Source organism: Haemorhous mexicanus, chromosome 14 (genome assembly GCF_027477595.1).
Source record: "Haemorhous mexicanus isolate bHaeMex1 chromosome 14, bHaeMex1.pri, whole genome shotgun sequence".
Taxonomy (NCBI): domain Eukaryota; kingdom Metazoa; phylum Chordata; class Aves; order Passeriformes; family Fringillidae; genus Haemorhous; species Haemorhous mexicanus.
The window spans coordinates 13,570,871-13,591,760 of record NC_082354.1 but is presented as its reverse complement, the minus strand read 5'-3'; the positions used below and the strand labels follow the sequence as shown (position 1 = coordinate 13,591,760).

At 46.7% G+C, this 20,890-nt stretch overlaps 1 protein-coding gene across 1 annotated transcript in view; it reads left to right on the top strand.

Annotated features, from left to right (window-relative positions):
- Positions 1 to 9,227: 9,227 nt before the first annotated feature.
- HS6ST2 (heparan sulfate 6-O-sulfotransferase 2) overlaps positions 9,228 to 20,890 on the top strand; it is a 127,203-nt gene continuing 115,540 nt past the window's right edge. Inside the window, exon 1 of the mRNA XM_059859022.1 lies at positions 9,228 to 9,826. Coding sequence (XP_059715005.1) covers positions 9,315 to 9,826 — 512 coding nt within the window. The 5' untranslated portion in view covers positions 9,228 to 9,314. The remainder of the gene's footprint in view (positions 9,827 to 20,890) is intronic.

Below are 20,890 nucleotides of genomic sequence, written 5' to 3'. Positions count from 1 at the left end.
TGTGTTTTGCTCTGTGAAGTCAGTCTGCAATGGTGTCTGTGAGGGTGCCTATAGTTCCTGAAATTCCCATGTGAATCATGGGTGCAAGAACCCACCCTTCACTAAAGGAAAACTATTATAGCATAAAACTTGCAGGCTGAGAGCAGGTATAGCTGAAAGGGAGAATTGAGTATTTTGTTAAGAACAGATAGTTGGCTTAGGTCCTTATAAGCACCTATCTAAGCCCTGTTCAATTAATGAAACACAATTTAAAGCAAAAAGGATTGGTACTAACCAAACCACTGCAATATAAGCTCTTCTAATTATGCAATAAGATAATGTCCACTAGATTAAAATTTTAATTAGCTTAATTTAGAAATAGAAAAAGCATTAGATTTCCAGTTCTGGAACACCTAAAATGACCTCAAGGGGGGAAAGAAATTGAAAATCATTTGAGCCTTGTGTGTGTGCTCACGTCTGTTGTTTTATGAAAGACGTCAGCAAATCCCAGTGGGCTTGGGCTCCTGGCTTTGTTTGCCAGGACCTGTTTGGGGAGCTTAGGAGAGCTTGGGGAGCTCTGGGAGCAGGGGCAGTGCAAAGGAGCGCCCAGCACTCATTTCAGCCCCAGCTGCCTGCAGTCCCTCTGGCTCTGCTTTCAGAAGGCAGAAAGATGCCGGCTATAATAGGGACTTTTGTTTCTTTTTGTTTTCTTTTTCCTCTTTCCTTTTCCCTATTCATGGATTTAAAGGCCAAAACAGACCATTAAGTCCAACTAATCTTACATCCTGCATGACAAAGGCCATCCCACCCATCCTCTAATTCCTCAATAGCACGCTGACCATGACCATGTGATTATACACCCCTCTGCAAATGCACTGCGAGCCTCTGAGTGCTCCAGGCACAGAGCAGGACCCCACTGAAAACACCCAGCCTCGATTTAAAGACTTTAAGTGGCAGATGATTTATCACATCCCTCATGAAACCATTCCAATGTATAATTAACACTTACAGTAAAATAAGTCACTGGGACTGAAAGCACAGGGAGCTGTAACACACAGAGTGCACAGTGTACAGTTGTGTTTGCTTATGAGGTAAGGAATCCAACAAATTGCTTTTATGTCTTTTCAGGGAAGAAACAAAGATATTTGAACCATTTGCATAGCATGGAAGCTCTCCAGCCCACCTTTTGAAAGGGCTAGAGGTTTGCTAAGGAAGTTTTGAGGAGATGGAGTAATAAAGAAAAGAGGGTTTTATGATGCAAGGTCGAGTGGGAAACTTTTATTGGAAGGGTTTGGCCAGCTCCTAGTCCCATGGGGAAAGCAGGAGGAATTTGACTGTAATGTGTTTCCCTTTGGAAGGTCAAAGCCATTCCACACAATTGCAAAGCAGCATAAGAGAGAAACATTTATTCCTCTGTCAAGGCTGTCAAAAATGGAGGAGGGGAGGAAGTCCCAAACACTGCATTTCGTCAAAGCCCTGAAGGTAAAAATGATCTGCTGGCTTGAAATTTATCTTAATGAGCAAAATCCAGCCAATGAAACAGGGTGCAGATGAAAGTGACAGATGGAATCATTTAAAGTTTGATTCTTTGCATGAAAGAAAATAATATTTTTTACAAGTTATTTTTCGTCTGGTTGTTACAGTGCTCTGCATAGTGTCACAGCCAGATTAATTATCCTAATTCTCTCAAAAATTCAGAGTTAGAGGGAGCTCTTGGAAAACTGTTATATCATTTGGGACTTAGGCAGGTCCATAAAAGCTCTGTGCAGTAGGAGCACACAAATTCTTGTAGGGAATCTCCCAAATATTGATGCTGTCCTCCACCCCTTAGTGTGCAAGGCCAGCATTGTGTGTTGTATATCTTTAATAGGGAAAGATAAGCAGGAAAATACATTTTAAAAATATCATCTCATCATCTCTTTGGACAGGAAATTCTTGCACAGACACCTAGTGCACATCTGTGAGTAACAGAGTACACACACAGCAGTGGACTTGTCCCTGTGGGAAGGCAGGGAACAAAGCATTGACCCCCTCTGCTCTGCCCACTCAATTTCTGATGATGTCAATGAGCAGTTAGCAAAGGTTCAAGACCCACAGGAAGGTCATCTGCTGCCTTCTCTGATTTTAACAACGCTGGACTAGATGCTGTAGTACACACAGCAAGTGTTGGACTGTGCAGCCCTCAGCCTGGGGCATGAAAAACTCACATTGGCATGAAAGCGGAGAGGGGATGTTGAGGCTGTGGTGAGCCTGCTGCTGGTCCCCAGCCATCCTTTCCATGGATTCAGCATTCCCAAAGCTCTGAGCAGGAGGCTGAGACCAGGATGAGCAGCCCATCTCCTGTCCAAGGCAAGGAGTGGAGGCTCTGGCCAGACGTGCTCTGCACTGCCTGGCACATGGCTCTGTGTCAGCTGGGAACAGAAGGAGGGGATTGCAAGGAATTTCTTCAGATGTATTCCAGCAGCAGATGAAAATAGCTGCTACTATTTTGATCCAGTGAAGTGGCAGCTCAGGCACATGCAGGACTGGCAGCATCTCCACAACGAGGGATTCCAAGGGCAGCCTGGACTGCAGGGATGCAAACACAGGGCTGGCCCAGGCCAAGGTGGTAGAATTTGGGGTCAGGAGGTATAAAGTCCCACTGCCCCACTTCCCTGTGAGTTACTGCAAATGTTGTAATGTTGTGAACCCTGGGTGGTTTTGGGAAACCACAAGAAATTGCTGCACTCAATATCTGTAATTTACATCCAGTCCAGCCGGGGATTTTCTGCTGAATTCCGTTGTGATGAAATTTTAAATGTTTAATTGTATTTTTGTGCTCTTTTCCAGAAGGTTCAGTGTAATATAACACAAATATTCTGCTTCCCTGTGGACTCGTGGCAGCAGTGTGTGTGGCAGGTGGGGCACAGAGGAAAGGGAGCTTTTTCTTTTTAGGAGTTTTTTTACACATAACTGGAATGTGAAACTCCTGCTTTGTCCCTCATTTTCTATTTTAGAGGGGGATGCTTGCTGTAGGCCTTTAGCAGCTTGGCAGACCTAGATTTGAAGTAAAAGAAAGAAAATTTATCTCTGCATTTTCAGAAACTGTGAATTATTTATTTGCTATTCCTGGTAAATCTGCAGTTGCAAAACCTCACTGCGAAACAAGCATTTCTTTGTTTCAGTGGACTGTGGGATCACTCCCTGAAGATTCATCAGCCCTGCTGCTGGAAGAAGCTGTCCTCAAAGCTTCTTTTATTATTATTATTTGGTAATGCTTGAGATTATTTTTGCTTCACCTTCATTTATTCTCCTGTTCATTTTAAAAACTGGGTAATTGCATGAAGTCATCTGAAATTTAAGACCTCCTCCTGAGATTTTTTTTTTGCACCTGCATCTGATCCTCTGTCACATAGGTTAATTCCACAACACTGTGTTACCCAAATTCAGCATCAATTTCAACAAGCAAATATTTATACAGCATCCAAGATGCAGTCTGTACACAGAATGACACCAAATTAAGATAAATTGATACTAACTGCTCTAGGATTGAAGAGTGTGCAGACAAAAGGTGGTACCAGTTTAACCAAATCTATTTCAAAACCAGTGTTGTTAAACTGGAATAATTTCACTGTGAAGGGCAAATTTCACCTTTCAGATGTCTTGAATGCCTTTGGATCAAATCCCACTGCTTTCACTCCACACAGGACTACCTATTGAGATAGTGTGAGGTAATATTGTGTCTTTTCTCACTGTTCTTTCAGGGCCACGTGGTCCCCCTGGGTTTTAGGAAGATTCAACAAACATTTGTATGAATCTTTTAACAGCCTTTTCCTTCAGTGTAAAACCACTGTTGAAGACCACTGTACATTATCTTAGTCTCTTACCTACCTTAATCAGGGAAATGCTGGAGGTTTTGTCCTGAACTAGGTCAGATGCACCAGTTTTGCATTATTTATCTTCAAAGAGGGCACAAAAGTGTCCCTTGGACCATATGGTCTGCAGCCCTGGGCTTTGTTGGCTCACACTCTTTCTAATTCCTCCTAATCTGCTCATAAGCACCTCCAAAAGGGTTCTTCACACACCTCACCAGTAATCTCTATCAATGCCTGGTTGCTCTTTGGATCTGATGCCAGATGGTATTAATATACCCATCACTGTAATTATCCAGACAAGCAAACAGTGGCAGGAGCAATCCCAACTTCTCACTTTTCCCACTGATTCAGAGGCATACTTGAAAGAGCCCTTTCATCCCCATGGATCCTGTTCCCTGCAGTTGTCCCAGGCTGTCCTCATCAAAAGGGAATTTGATGTTTCAGCAGTTTCTCAGCCAGTTTCATGCTGGGAAAGAATCAGTGGTGATGGGGCAGTATCATTCATTCACCCTCCAACTGTTGCCCAGACACTTGGTACATGGCCAGGTGTCAGTCCCACATCAGGTCCTCCTTTAAAACCTTTCACAGGACTGAGATCTATGTGTGAAATGGAAATTCTGCTGATGCCTTGTAACTTGAAAGCTAGCCTGCCTTTTGTCTGGCTCCAAGACTTGCTGCAGTGAACAGCCTGGACAGAAGGTTTCTGATGCCATGTGTTGGGAAGGAGGTACTGCTGAAAGCTTCCTGCACCCAGCAAGTTCTGTGCAAATACCTCCTGCCAAGGCCATCTAAATTCTATGTGGCATTTAGACAAAGTTTATTTAGCATCAGCCCACAGCAAAATGAAACTGTAAGGGATTATTTTGCAATTATCTTGCAAGTTGGGTCCCTTGTGTATCGGATCTTTGGCTCAAGATTTTAAAGGCTGTGCAGTTTGCCACACACCCAAAGAGCTTTGGGCAATGTTTGTATTCAGGGAGGCAAGATCAATAAGTAGAGATAAAAGATCAGTTCAATAGCTGGAAAAAACAGAGATCTTTTGAGCACCTCAGCCTTTCCAAGGCCCATCTCCTAACATGGAGCAAGATGTTACACTTGCATCAAGTGTATTTGGTTTTAGGAGTGAGCAGCAGTGATGCCACAGTGACAAGAAGGAAGACTTTGATGCCCACATCACAAAGAATATGCAAACTTGTATTATTCTTTTGATTAGCTGCTCTCTATGTCAAGTCCATGAATAATCAAGCCTCATTTTCTAATTAGTTTACTCATCACCCCACTGCTCCATGCCTTCACTCATTTGCATACCCTCTACTAGATAAGGGTCTTATTCTGTGAGGTGCTAGCAGGGCTTCCACCTCTCTCCCACCACAGCATTTCTTTGGTCCTTTACCAGATATTCCCTTGCTCTTGGCTTTGCTTCTTCTCCCATGCAATGACCATCTCACTGCTCTGTGCTTTTCCACTCATTTTAAGACTTGTTTCCTCAGGGAGTAGAGTGGTGTCTTCCATGCTGTCTGTCTCCTGGTGATACCTTTTGACTCCTGAATCTGGTTTTACCCAGTCTCAATGGAGAAGTAAAATTATCAAAGTTGCTGGTTTGCACATCTTATGGAAGTGGTGGAGGAGAAGTCCTTTTGGGGCAGTTGGGGACAAGGCTGGAGTATCCACTTCATCACTTTGATGACAAATGATGGTAAAAGTGGTTTTAAATGCCCTGGCCACAACCCTGTTTAGCCCTTATTCCAGGCAAGATAGACAATTCCATAGAGGAAAGCTCCAGCAGTTGGACTGGTGATGGTTGTGTTTGTTATTTTAATAAATATGTTATTTTCATCACACAGGAGGCTTTTCTGTACTTACTTCATCTATCTTCTCCCCCTTCCTGCACAGGTACTATAAGATGAATCACATTACAAGGAGATAAAGCAAACCTAATGACTCGTTTGCATTTCTTTTAATCAAGTTATTCTAATTGTGCTATTGTGCAAATAAGGTTTCCCCTCTCATCTGAAAAAGACTTCATCCTCCCAGCAGCTGTGGATGCCTCAGCAGCTGGGGTTACCCCAGCCCTGGCCAGGGCTGCCACAGCCCAGCCCTGCCCATCTGCCCAAGAGGTTCAAGCTGGCTGCACTCCAGCCCTTACCTGTACCCAACAGTGACACTGGGACCTGCTCAGGCTGAACTGATATGAGACCTTGCTCCTTTCAATAAGCTGGAGGCCTCAGTGCCTGCTAAAGCTCTGTTTTACACACTGAGAGCCTGCTTTTCTCAAAGCTGAAGTATGTTTTCTTTTTGTTGGAGCCAAGCAGTCACCATTTGCCAGCCAAATGCAGAGGTGAAATTCAGAAGCTGTGGAAACAAAGGTTTTCAGGAAGCACACAGGGATGTGATGAGCAGCCCAGCTGATGAGCTAACAGCAGTTTCCAAAAGCAGCAAAGATCAATCTAGGGCTTGAGGCACAAGGTGTTTTATTGATCTGTCTCTGGGCAAACACCCCGTGCCTTTGCACACAAACCCCTGATTTTCTGAACCTTCCCGTGGGTAATAAGAGAGGGTCAGCCCCAAATGAGATTCTTTACCAGCTCAGCTTGGCCCTGCTCCACTGGAGGGAGGCAGCTGCTGACAGGGTGGGTGCAGCAGGGACCAAACAGTGGCAGAGGACACTTGTGGGTGGGAGAGAAGAGGAGCAGTGGCCAAACCCATGTGCTCATCTGGGCATGACCATGCACTGAGACATGGGGTGAGGGGATCCCCTGTGCCAGCAGAGAAGGTCATGTGTGGGGAGTGGGAACAGGGATTGTGTGTTTGGGGTGTCTGGGGATGCCGTGTGTGGAGAAGGAGGTGCAGATTTTTTTCACTGCTGTTACTAGGTGCTCAGTGCTTTTGCTTGACCTCTTAACTGAAACCATCTGCCCTGAAAGCCATCGAATCTTGCTGTGAAACCTTAACAGCTCTGCTCTGTCCTACTTTTATCTAGTTCAGAGCAATTTTCATTTCTTTAGTGCCTAAGCAAATGTTTTGGGTCCCTGGATCAAAGCTGGAGAGCATCATTTACATACTGTGAGTGAGAAGGCAGCAGACTGGAGACCATCACTCATTACTGAAAGGATGATCATTGTTTGTTTAGCCCATTCCAAAATAATGGCTCTGCTGGGAACACCAACCCAGTATGCATCATATCTTTTATAGTATATATTAATTTAGTGTAGACATTAGGCCGTTGTTATTCTCTCAATTTAATTCCCAGGTATTAGCATTCAGGATTGTTTTTAACTCACCACGCATCTTTGTTATTTCATAATGTAAAACAAATAAAACTGGAGGAAAACATTTTTAATACGAATGACTGTAAGAGAATGATGGATATAAAGCACAGAAACATTATAATTTTAAGGCTTGAATTTCAGAACATAGAGTTTTCATTAAATGGTGCAATCCATTCATTTTGGAGATCCAAATGGAAGCAAATGAACTCAGTAATTCTCATGCCTAGAATCTTTGTGATAAAATTGCCTATTTTTGTGAGTGTAAATGTTTTCAAAATATTGTGGACAACTGGAAAAAAATACAGAAGACAGGAGAGGTTGCTCAAGGATGAAAACCATAACGAAATCACCTCCAAACACCACATGTACCTGCTGAAATTATTTAGAGAGAATTGCTTGAGAGGAGGGGAAAAAGGAGGCAAGTCTTCTTTTTTTTTTTTTTTTTTTTTAAGTTTTATGATGAATAAAGGTCTGGGGAGAGTGTTTACAAACTATTTTCTTTGCTGCCTGCTGTGCATAATAGAAAATTCAGCTCTAGGCTGATTGGCCAGGCAAAGAAACAGAGGCATCACAAGGGACAGGGAAGCAAAAGCTGAGGTGCTTTGATGGGGAGGGGAAGGAGAAGCTCAGACATTGCCAGCCCTGCCTGAGTCTGGGGGTTCCTGAAATGCAGCACCTCTGTTAAGTACTGGAGCACATACTGGGGGTGCTCAAACCCATGGTCCTCCCCCAGCTGCTTTTCCATGAAGGACAAGAAACTGACAGGGGATGGGGTGAAAACCTTCTTTTGCCAGAAACCTCTTATTTTTATTATTGCTTTTTTCTTGCAAGGCTGCAGTTGCCACAGGCATTAATTGCCTCAACATCAGTTGCACCAAGAGGAAAAGGAAAGCCTCGGGCTCACTGGCTGTGTTGTGCTCCATGGCCCTGCCAGGTCTTGGCACGTGGTGGGGGGATGTGTCCCTGTGGAAGGGCACGGGGTGAACATGGGGTGAAGAACACCCATGTGCTCCCACCCACGGGCCTCATTGAACAGCCACCAGCAGCTGGAGGGCTAAACAACATTTGCATACAAATATACACAGGGCTGTAATCAGAGATAAATCCACAGAGTCCTTGTTGTTATTGTTTTATTTACGGAACACTCTCCTCGCGCAGAGAGGTTTTGAAATATGCTGACAGAGATAGCACAGGTATTTGCTACCTTAAACAATAGAAACCACTTGGGGCGTCAAGAAAAACAGTCAGTGTGCTACCTCTCCATCCAAAAAACCCCAAACAAAACCAAAACACCGGGTGTTGGTGTGAGGTGAGGAGAGAGAGTGGACAGCTCGGTGCCCAAGGATGCGAGTCTGTGTGTGTGTGTGTGTGTGTGTCTGTGTGTGCTGGACGGGCGTGGCGGTGACTCCGCGGCCGCTGACCGTGACCTGGCCGCTCCCTGCGGAACGGCCCCGTCCGCCTGCGCCCCGCGCTGCCCGCGGACCCCGCGGCGGGCACGGCGGGCACCGGGCACTCATGCACCGCTCCTCGGGCCGCTGCCCGCTCCGGCACGGGCACTGCGGGACGGAGCAGCGCGGTGCGCCCCGGGCCGGCCGCGCTCAGAGCACCCTCGGTGTGCGCGACGGCTGCCGCCGGCGGGAGCGCCGGTCCCGGCGCCGTGCCAGTCCCGGTCCGTGCGTGGAGCGCGGTGTCGGTATGGTCCCAGTCCTGGTGCCGTTGCCGGAGAAGTCCCAGTCTCGGTCCCATTCCCCGTCCCATTCTCGGGGCTGGTGCGAAGCGACCTGGAGGGTGGGGCGGTGCCGTCCCGGCGCCGGTGCGGAGCGGAGCGGCCGCACGGGGCGGTCCCGGCGGGGGTGGAGGAGGCGGTGCCGGTGTTGTCCCGCTCCGGTGCCGGTGCCGGAGCGGAGTGGCAGCTCGGGGCGGTCCCGGCGAGGCGGGGAGGAGGCGGTACCGGCGCTGTCCCCGTACCGGTGCCGGAGCCGGAGCGGCCGCGCGGGGCGGTCCCGACGGGGGCGGAGCCGGGACCGGGAGGGGGCGCGGCCGCGGCGGGGCGGGCGGAGGAGCGGCGGGGCCGGGCGCGGGGGCTGCCGGGAAGGGCCGTGGGCAGCGGCGGGCGATGGCGGCGGCGCGGGTCCCGCCGCGGCGGAGGCGGCGGCGGCTGCGGAGGCTCTGAGCGGGGCGGCGGCGGCGATGCGCGGCGCTCCCGGCGACGATGGAGGACCGGTCCCACAAGGTGCTGCTGGCGCTGGTGATGCTCTTCCTCTTCGCCGTGATCGTGCTGCAGTACGTCTGCCCGGGCACCGAGTGCCAGCTGCTGCGGCTCCGCGCTCTCAGCCCCGCCGCCGCCGCCGACCCGTACCGGGCGGAGGACGAGACGCCGGCGCGTTTCGTTCCCCGTTTCAATTTCTCCGCCGACGACTTGCTGCGGCGGGTGGACTTCAACATCAAGGGGGACGACCTGATCGTGTTCCTGCACATCCAGAAGACGGGCGGCACCACCTTCGGGCGGCACCTGGTCCGCAACATCCAGCTGGAGCAGCCCTGCGAGTGCCGCGCCGGGCAGAAGAAGTGCACCTGCCACCGGCCCGGCAAGCGGGAGACCTGGCTCTTCTCCCGCTTCTCCACCGGCTGGAGCTGCGGGCTGCACGCCGACTGGACCGAGCTCACCAACTGCGTGCCCTCCGTGGTGGACAGCAAGAAGGAGGTGCGGCTCCGGCCCTCCAGGTGAGGCCGTGCCCCGGGGGGCTCTCTGCGGCGGCGGCGGGACGGGCGATGGCCCGCGGGGCGCAGCCGTGCCGGGGATGCTGCGGCGGCGGGAGGAGGAGGGAGGGGGAGCGCGCTGTGAGCCCAGCATCCCGGCACGGAGCGGCTGGCACCTCCGGGAGCCGCACCGGTGGGCGCAGCGCGCCCCGAGCTCTGCAGAGCGGGCAAAAGCTGCCCCGCTCCGCCGGCAGGGAGGTGATGGAAGTGATGTCCCTCCGGCTGTCGCGGTTGTGACCGCTGGTGGCGAGAGGACGGGGGTGATGAGCCCGGTGACACGGGAACAGGCCTGGCAGCCCCACAGCTTGGGGACCCCCGTGCGGCTCTCGCAGGAGGGAGGGTGCTTCGGCTGCCTGCGAGCTTCCCCCAGAGCTTTTCCATCTTTGGCTGTACAGAGCTCCTGCAGCTCCAGTGTGCGCCAAGAATTAATGTTGGTTTTGGGAGTGTTGGTGAGCCACTGAATCTTCCTGGTACCTGAAGTTTGGCTTCAGGATGGTGGCCATGCAAAGTAAAGGTTACTGTTATGGCTCAGTTACCTGCAAATATTTGAGTCATTCTTCAGCCCTAATCTTAATCATTTTGCGCTTGCATTTTGGATTTTTGTGGCACTGCTCTCTTCTTATCCCTGGATCTTCCCTCGAAGTTGCCAACCTCCCCTGACCATAGCAAGGGTGTTGCCTAAAAGTTGCCCTGCCTTTCAGAAGTCCAGGGGCTTTTCCTCCTGAGCAGTGAGGACCTGCTTCCTCCTCTCCCGCAGCTATTTGATCAGAGCCCACCTTCGGTTGTAACAGACTCAGGAGCTTGTCTGTGGCTGTACCGTGTAGCAGAACTGCTCAGGATTTCAGTGTCATTTCCCCCTCTTTTGTGGGAAATTAGAAACTAGAGTATCACTCCTATTGCACTGTGAGACTAAAGGCAGGTCCCTTTACAAAGAGGCTGCTGTTATATATCATGCTATCTGAAGTCAAGTCTAAGCACAGATTCACTTGTAATACAAAGCAATTTCTTTCTAGAATTCCTTTTATATAGTGTGACACTACACTGCCATCTAGTAGAAAAATGCTTAGCATCATTATGGTCCTGTACCAAGGAGCAGCTCTTCATCAGACTTGGCTATTGTGATTCCTGCTCTTTTGTCTTCCCTACTGCTTTAAATTTTAATTGTCTAATTTTTGTCACATCCCATTTGCTAACATCAGGACCAATTCCTTGCCCTCTGGGTCTACTAGCTTCCTGGTTTCAGGCTGCTGAGCCTTGCAGCTACATAGTTTATTTTACCTGTCCTAAAAACGTGTTGTTTGTCAGCAGAAATGTAAATCACATAACATGTGCTCTGTTTTGCTGTACTGCTTCCAGTGTTCCTCTTTCTCCAGAGATGGGCCTGGCCTGCAGTGCTGTACCTGTGGGTCAGGGATTTCCTTCCTTTCCTTGAGACAAGTCTGTCTGTGCTTGGTCTTATCTGTGTCCTCCAGAAAAATGGGAGGCTCCTTGTCCTGAACCCACCACCTGAGGGGGAAGGGAACATCAGGCTTGGAGAGCTGGGGTTTTGTCTGCAGCTTTTGGCTTTGGATTTTTTTCCTTTGTTGGATACCAGACATGCTTTCCTGAGTTGGAATGGAAGTGGTGCATGTTCCTCCTCAGGAGTTCAGAGCGATGGTTCCTCATCCTATAAACAATGTCTGCTGTCACAGCTGACTTCTGAGAGGTCGCTAGGACTTGTGACTTGGGATTGAAGCCAGGAGAGAGGGAGGAAAATGAAGCTTTGATGATTTTGTGTTAGGTAGAGGTCTACTCTCTCAAAGCCTTCCAAATGATATTATGCTTTTAATAACCTAATTACACAGCTTGCTGAATAGCTACAGTTATTCTCCAAAAAAATGTCTTGACAAGCAATTATTTGGACTGCAATTTCTAAATGTTTAAAAAATACAGGAAGAGAAGTTCTTAAATGAACAATAGTCCTTTCAAGTCTTTCTGCCCATTTTAATACCTCGTCTTTAATTTTAGTTTGTGCTCTCGATTTAGCAGCGGTTCAGCTGACAACTGGTTAATTAGCAGCTCTACCTACTGCCAGTAGCAGACAGGAAGTCTAAGCCCTTTCTGGGCAGATAAAAGCTGCTTTCAGAGCAGCAGTAGGTGTGGGATGGGGGTGTCCAAGCTGGGAAGCCGTGCTGGCTCCAAGCGGGTCAGCCTGGCTATTCCTGAACTGAGGTTTTTAGAGGGAGGCCTGACTGACCTGGGTCATAAGTGCTGGTGGGAAGGGAAAGGAAGTCCCTGGTGTGTAAATCCTGAGAGAAGGGGAAGCAGCTTGGGGGAGTGCAAGGCCCATTTGGGGAGCGTTGTGAGGGCAGGGAGAAGAATTCTATCAGGAGCAGAGAAGAATTTTCTCAAGTGAACCTTGGCTTGATAAGGGTAGGAATTTATAGAAAAGGCATTTATAGTTGAGGTGATTGAAAAGTAAGACCTGTTGTAAGAGTGATTTGAACTCCTGGGCAGCTGCATCAAGCAGTCTGTAGTTACTGTCTCGGGGCTGTGTAGCCTTGTCTGGAAATACCCATCAAAGCTTTTAGCTTGCACCTATGTGAGATTACTTTGCACAGGTGTTTGTCTTTTCAGGCATGGCAAGATTTGTCAGATTGCTGGTTACCTGGACTGGTCTCTAGGGGTTTCTTTGAAAGTTGAGTCTTTGTTAGTCTGGAGGAAGCTCTGTCCTGGACCATGCAATGCTCAGCACCAGCTATAGAGCATCTCTGTGCTAGGATGGGATGGGGTCAGCCTGGAGGGTGTACACATGAAGAACCTTGCTGCTTGCAGCAGTCATCCTGCAGTATCTGCTCTTAATTCTGTTAGTAGTCTGCCTCTGTTTTCTCTGGGAATTCAGGTTTGGAGCACAGATTCCTTCAGTGGAGCAGTAGAAGCACTCAGGATGGTTATTGTGCTTTAACACAATCCTGAGGTAGATTTAACACCATGGTCCTTTCCTGTCTGAGCATATAGGTTCCCAAAACTTCCTTTTCTTTGTAAGGGTGGCTTGTGCTCCTTAATAAGTAGCAGGCAGGTAAATAGATCTTCTCCTTCTTTGGCTCTTTCTTTCCCTGGAGGAACATGGTTTTCTGGTGTTGTGTGGGGGGAGGGATTTTTGGGTTTCTCTCCTTGGATCCCATTGGGGTGCATGTTCTGTATGCTCCTGTTCTTGTTTGTCTCGTGTTCTATCAGCCCTGCTCACCACTGCAGCATCCAGAAATCACAGAAGAGGGAAGGGGGAAGGTGTAGGCAAAATTGATGCTTTCAGTGCTCTGGATCTGCCACTTGGGAGGTGTGTGGAATGGGCTGATGGTGGTGGCAGAAAGGAGGGGATTGTCTCAGCTTCTTGGCACCAGTGGTGAGAAAGGAGAAATGTGCTTTTTCCTAGTCATGAGTGACTGACTTGGGTCACTTGATTGATTGTGGAAGCCTCAAAGCTTTTGGCAGACTGAACGGAGGCAGCATCCAAAGTAACTGTGCATCACAGAACTGAGATTTCTCTCAGCTCTGGCTAATTACTATGGGAAGTGTCTGCTGAAGTTGTCTATAGCAGTAAATCCAGTGGCACCATTGCAAGAAACAAAAGGCCTTGAGGTTAGACAGGAAACTGTAATGAGACATAGGAGCAAATGCAGGTACCAGCATTCTTAAGTGGTGTCATGGCTTTGTCCCCTCGTTGGGTGAGCGATGTGGTTGTGGTTGAAGGTCAGGCTGTATGTGATGTTCCTCCTGGGTAGCATTAAAGGAAGGAGATGTTCCCTGTTGAAAGGAGAACGAGCTTGTAGAACTGCCTCTGGAGCCAGAAAGTCTGAGATTGGAAGAAACTTCGTGCTGCTGGTGCAAGCCTGTTGGACCAGGTTGGTGCCTGCTGGCTTTTGGGAGGCCTGATGTTGGCACCAGGCTGTTGTGATGTGGGGCAGAGGCTGCTGGCAATGCATGGGTGTTCTTATCTTGTCCCTGCGTGTTACTGCAACCCTTCCAAGCTGAGTCTTACAAAAATCTGAGGAAAAAAAGGTTGAAACATTTCCTAGCAAACTGGAAGTACAGTGTGTGTCTCTGTTGGCTGAACAGATTAATCCACATGCTCTTGAAAATGTGGAGTCATCTACTCTGAGCTCTGCAGTACTGGCTCTAACTGAGGTGGGGTTAGTTTAGTTTTTAGTTTTCCCACAGTGAGTTTTTGTTATGGCGCAGTGTGTAGGTAGCTACAAAGGTCTTGGTAACAGTTTCCCAGTGAACTGCTTTGGTGTGGAGGAGGAAAACCATCACCAAAGCACTGCCAGGGAGAGAAAATTCATTTGAAGGGTTTGGTTCTTAGCAGCCTTTGAGTGTGCCTCTCCCTCCTGCAGAGGTGTTACAGAGCTGTGCAAGTGGATGAACTCAGTGTTTCACCTGTGGTGGTGGAAGTTGGGGAATAGTTAAGCCCCATAAATCAGCACCAAACCCATTGTAGGCTGAAGAGGTGCTTTAGGATCCCATGGTGCCCCAAGACTTTGGGTGCATAATGCAGGCTGCAGCAGGAGGTGGACAATTTAAAACCTGTGGAGCTGGTGGAGCTGACACCATTTCCCAGGATAAAGTCCCCAGTGCTGGGGTGGAGCCTGGGGGGCTGCCTGGGGAGAGAGGGGACCAGCACAGCTGAGCGGGAGGCTGTGAGTGAGCAGATGGGGTGACCTGCTGTAACTTGGGCTCTGGCCAGAGCACCAAGAGGGGTGCCTGCCTGCCCTTGAAATACACACTACTGAAACCCCCCAGGAAAAACTGAGCAACAATTATAAAGCAAAAAAAAAAAAAAAAAAACAACCCAAAACAACAAATCACCGAAACCACCAAACAACAACAAAACAAAACAAACAAAAACAAAAAACCAGCGAAATCCCAGAGCTTTTGCAGAGATGCTGCCAGGCCTGAGTGGCTCTGAGCTGCTTCATTGATCAGCAGGATTTCCTGATACCCCTGCTTGTTTCAGCCTGGTGGTTGCAGGGTGGGGATTTGCAGTGGGTGCAGTCTTGCCACCCATGTGCATCTCCAGCAGCTGAATTCTCCTGCATGGCACCAGTGGGGACCAAAGCAGTACAAGCAGTGGACCAGCCTACAGAGTGAAAAAGGGGTTTTGAGGGGAAGGGCAAGGCACTATTTTCACAAGTACAAGTGTTTCTTTCACCTAATCCCATTACAAGGACTAACCTTGAAAGGCTTGGTTATACACTGAAGTTCATGGGTTTTTTAGATTTGGACTATAGGACTTGTAAAGCTCTCTAAATTGATATTGCTGGTTTTGCAGATAAAGTGTTGGACTTCTTGAAGGGATTAAAAAATAATTTTTCATATTAGGTCTCTTCAGTTCTCTAAGTCTTTAATAAGGTGCAAATTTACTTTCAGTTATTTGAAATTATATGTTTCATATTGCCTTTAACTTTAAATTTGGAGAATTTCTTGTGGGTAGAGAGAAGGCATTAATTGTTGCAGAAATAACCCCCAGTGATTGCAGTAGAGCAAGAAATGAGGCACGGGTGTTATACCCTGAATTGTTTATTCCATATGTTATCTGAGCTGGTCCTCCCTAAAGAAGAGAGTGGGAATTTGAACACTGTGACATGGTGCTGCTGTACTAAGAATTGATTACTTTTTATTAAAAGGGTACCTTTCTGTTAAGTTTTCTTTTGGAATTTATAAATATTCAAATTAAACTATAAATAAATGCTTTGACTGTATTAAAATAGACACAGATTGTGCCTTGTGATCCCTCTTGATAACTTTATAACCTTTATTAAAGGTTATCAAAGGCGCTTGGAAGTCAGGCGTTGCCAATAAGTTATTTTTATTAAAAGACAGATTTTTAAGTTTAACAAGTCGAGCGTTGGTTCTGAGACATATTAACTGAGATTAATTTGTGCTTCATTTATTTAATCTGAATTGTCAGGAATCATGTTCTCTACTGATGTAAATGTCGGCAAAAAGGACTTATTAGTAGATTTGATTGCTTTTTAAATTTAACTAGCAGAGATGCACTGGCATGCCTAAGAGAATTGGTCTGTTTCTGTGAACAGTTCAGTGCCTAATGAATCACTTCAATGTACTTTTCTGAAGGAAAGCAGAGCAATTTAAATGTGCAATGCATTGATTTACCTCAAATGGATTAGGCCTCTGTGTGCAATCCTTTGCATTAATTTACTTTCTCCACAACTGTAATAATAAAGGCAGCATTTCTGTATGGCTTCAGCCCAAATTAGCTCATGTAACTTGCTAGAAAGCAAAAATAATTGATATGTGACTGAAAATGGGATGCTGGAATGGGTCTTCCTGAGAAGATACGGGCTTTGGGAAGTGCATCAGGGTCCAGGATGCCTCTGGGAGCCATGCCAAGGGCAGGACAGCTGGGCTGGATGGAACCCATGTCAAATAAACCTTGTGTCAAAGGTTTTCTTGACATTTTTATTGAAAAAAATTACATATATATATATGTATTTATGATTTGGTGCAACTCTATGATTTTGGTGATGTGGACAAGTTTATATTTAAGTTACTGAAGAAATAATACAAAATCTTGTAACTCCAGCATATTCAGCTTATTTTATTCCTGCAGTAACTTTTCAGTCATCCCTTCCCCTCCCATAGGCTCAACATGCTGAGCAGCCAAGCGGCCAGGGCACCAAACTCAGGGTAATTCCTGATTTAACCACTTTGCTGCAGCTATGGTGCCTGGGCTTTGTTTCACTCTGCAGGGATTACTGTGGGTGAGCAGCCCTCAGCCATTTTTGGAATTATCCTTGTAGGCTCCTTACATACTTGTGAGGATTAATCTCCCTTTCCCTTCTCGATCAGTTAATTCCCATTGCTGGATAGCTGCCTGCCCAGATGTAAATAGGCAGGGAAGCAAAGCTGTGGAGCATCCTCAGCTGCTGCCTTCATCCCTTGGGAGCCTGGTTCCCTGCTCCCAGTTTGGGGATGGAATTCTCAGCCGAGCAGTTCCTGAGTCTGCAGCATCTTGGGTGGAAGCAAAGCCCACCAGGAGAGGAGATGTGGGACTCTCCTTTTCCATGGGATGATGGAGGCAGCACGATGACTGGGGTGGGGGGAAAATGCCATTCTGCCATTACTGCCTCCTCCTTCCTCCTCCTCTTCTTCCTTGGCAGCTGGCAAGCGTGGATTATTGTTTGTGATTGACTTGCTGATGCTGGCAGTTGTACATTGTGTTCTGGGACTAATAGGGTAGCACCGAATTATTCAGGCGTTATTGAAACGAATCACATTTGTGATGAGTAATAAGTAGGAGACTTTGGTATTTATGAATAATTAACACGGTAAAGTTTTTCTTAGACATGAAGAAATTATTTAATTTCTACTGTGAACACTGTAAAATTAATGAAAGATAATTGCATTTGCTAATGTGAGACTAAGAAGCCAAAGCAATCTATTCTTTTGCATTTAAGTTCATATTGCTGATGTAAACAGCCAATGTAGATTTCCTTTAATATGTTTTCATTGGGTGGGACCTGTGTTTAACATCGAGTGGGGTGGGTTTTGTGGAAATAGAAAGTCTAAACACTTAGAGTGCTGTTGCCTTTTCCATCCACTCCCATATCTCTGGGTGGATAGTGAATATATGCATGTAACAAGATAATGTTTTTGAATAAGTGGCAATTAGGACCAGCTTTTTTTTTTCCTTCCCCGACTTTTGCCTTCTTTCTGAGTTGTTCATGCTTTTAAAGACAGAATCCATTTAAGCTATTATATACAGCTTTGAATGAAATCTCCTCTTTTTTAGTCTTGAAAAAAATCATTAGTCTTTGGAGGCCTATAAATCATAAGATCCATTAGGGGTGAGACTCAAATCATGTTACTTCTTGCTTCTCAGCTGCTTATCCAACTCTGAAGGAGCCAAACTTTTGATGTAATATAACTAAATATATGCAGCTACGAGGGAGATAATCTTGCAGCATAAATGATTTTGCACATCTCCATAAAGGCATGAAGAAGAGTGTGCCTTTCATGAGATCCTTGTAGCAAATGCTCCTAATTTCCCGTAATCAAAAGGATTGTGCAGTTTTGATGCTCTTAGAGGTCCAAGTAGCTGGAAGATCAATTCTGCCATAAATCCTTTTTTTTTTTTTTTTTTTTTTTGGCTAAATTAAAACATTGCAAGGCTCCCAGCAATGGCAATCTGCTCATTCAGTGCTCTGTTTGAACTGTAAGATCCTTCGGCAGACGCCCAAATCCAGTGACTGAAACACTCTCTGCCACTGATTATTTTCCCCAGCCTTTCTTGGGTTCAGAGAAAAGCAACTGTTTTAACCCCCCTGTTAAGCAAAACAATGTTTCCTTGGTCAGAGCCAGAGAAGCTGCTTTTGAGAGTTTCTTTTTCAGGGTAACTGAGGGGAGAGCATTTCCTTTTGCCTGTGGGAAAGTTAGTCCCTGGAGCAATCCCAAGCCATTCTGAGGTAGTAAGTTTTTTTTTTACTGTGGGTTCAGAGAAAGCTATTTGGAATAAGCTCCTGTCCTGCTTAAGCAAAACCTTCCAGGTACTTAACTTTATCATGTTTTTTGCCAGCAGTTAACTCATCTTGATGGTGAAGGTGCTGTGGGGGTTCTCTTCCCCGTGGAGGACTCCAAGGGGGCTGGAGGCAGGAGAAGGGTCTGTCCCTGCAGTATTTCTAGAAGAGTGGCAGGTTTTGTTCCTCCTGGAACTAATTCCACCAGCTGTAGAAGAGGAGGAAGATGGCTGTGTGGCTTCTGCCTTTCACAGAGCTGTTTCTTTTTCTTTGGGGGGTGTTGGATCTAATCAGAGCAGTGGTAGCACAGAGAAGGGAGAAGACAAAAGTGCTCAAGGAAATGTCAGACACAACAGGATGTGCCTGCTGGATGGTAGCTGAGTGACTTGCAAAAACATAAATGGCACAAATTAGTCTTTAACTCCTTCAATTCTTGTGTGCTGCAAGTCAATCTCTGGTAAGAGAACAAGGTTGTCGTGGCATGGTCACCCCATTTTCTCTTTTACTAAGTGCACATCTTTAGCCAAAACTTCAGTAGGTTTGGGTTTTTTTTTTACTTTGGTGATTTCCAGTAGCTATAGGTCAATAAAATGTGGGGTAGAATTTTTGCTTTCAAATGCAGCTGATGATAAAGGTCAGTTGTTTGGCTTTGAGGTGGCATGTTGCTGCTTAATTCTGGTCTGCATGAAGGAAAAGTGGTACATAAACATGAGAGTGGGATTTGAGGAGCCAGGACATTATACATGGGGTGAGTCCTGTCTTCATCACCAAGTTTGTCATCTCCTCTCAGCCACTGCCTTGTCTCTGTAATTCAGCTCTTTGCACGAGGGTATCTTTGTACATAGCATAAAGGAGGTTGGATTTCCTAGCCTGGCTGCGTGTAGTAGCTTTGCTGCCTATGTGACTAGTCCTAGGTAGAGGCACTGGAAATATTGTGTTCAGATTGAATTTAGGGAAGCTGTAGTGTTTAAATAGAAAACCAGAGTGCTGTAGTGACTGGTGACTGCAGCCTGCCATGTGTGTGCTGGTGTCCTGGGAGGGCTGTGGTGTTCCTTCCCTTCCTAGGAAGGTAAGAGGGAAGCTCCCTGTCCATTTGGCTGCTGGTATGGGGTCACACCACTCAGTGCTTCCAGGCCAGACCTCTTTCATCATCTTGTTTTCACCCCTTTTCATGGATGAAGCAGTGTACAACTTTGGTCTTTGAAAGGAGCAACGTAAGAAGATCCTAAGTACAGTTGTCCCTGCTCTGCAGGTGTGTTTGTGAACCTGGTGCTCTGACTGAAGGGTGTAGTGAAAAAAGCCAGGACCTGCCCTCCAAAGAGGAGGTCTTGGATATCTGACACCAGATGTCCCGACCAAAGTCAGTGGGAGTGAAAGTGCTGTGCTTTAAGCTGCTGCTTTGTCTGGTGGCTGTCAAAGCTGCAGCTGCTCAGACTGGAGGGGACTAGACCATCAGAAGGCACAGTGGTGGCAGAGACCTAGGAGAAGCTTCAGTTCCTTGACATGAGACTTCCTTTAGAAGTCAGTTCCTTGTATCTCTTAAACTCTGTTCATTTGCAAGACTGTCTGTTATTGCCATTTAAGTCAGTCCTGCTTCAGAGAGACCCCAGGTGAGCCCATGAACACAACCAATGGATTTGGCAAAGCAGAGTTATGAAAGCCTTTTTTATATCCCATTTCCAGAGAAGAGGCAGAAAACAAATGAAAAGAGTAGTTGCACCTGCAGCTACATTTCCTGAGATGAGCCAGCCTTCTACTAGCTCACTTTCCATGCTGATAGTTGCATTTTGGATGTCAGCAGTGTTCTGGGTTGGAATACGAGCACTCTCAGAATTTTATGGATAGAGACAACTTCCTTACTGAGTTAGATTTATGGGGTATTGCTGATAATACCTGCTGGAGATTGGAGCTCACAGTTTGCTAGCAGTGATGCAGAACAGCTGAACAAGAGGGCAGTGGCTAGGGATGAATTTGGACTGGGAAGGAGTTCTGCAAGCTGCTTTATCACCCAGTATTTTGTGGTATAGTTAACATGCTACCATGTGCAAGAAGAAATTGCAGTTTTGCTAGAAGTACAAGCAGCAGAAAATACTATACAGGAAATGTGTTAGCACTGCCCTGTGTTTTGAATTACTGAGCTATTTTGTTGCTTGCAAGGATGAAAGTGCTAATTGCATGTGACCTGGGGTTTGGTACAATACAGCTTTTGGAAAAATCTGCCATAAATGTTTTTAAATTTATTTATTGGAACATCTAAGTGTAAGCACATAATAGTGCTGATATTTCTGGAGATGGGATCAGAAGGAGGTTGTGCATCACTAGGTTTTAAGAGGCACACAAACTATGTCTTGTCAAGCCTGAACTCTGTTGTGTTACCAAAAGTACTTAAGTATATCGCTTAAGCATAGGCTCAAAGTGTTTAAATTTATTGCTCAGGGCTTTGCAGAATAGGGATCAGTAACAGTGTCAGCACGTTTTGCTGCCCTGGAGTGGCAAAGTTTTGTGCTCTGCA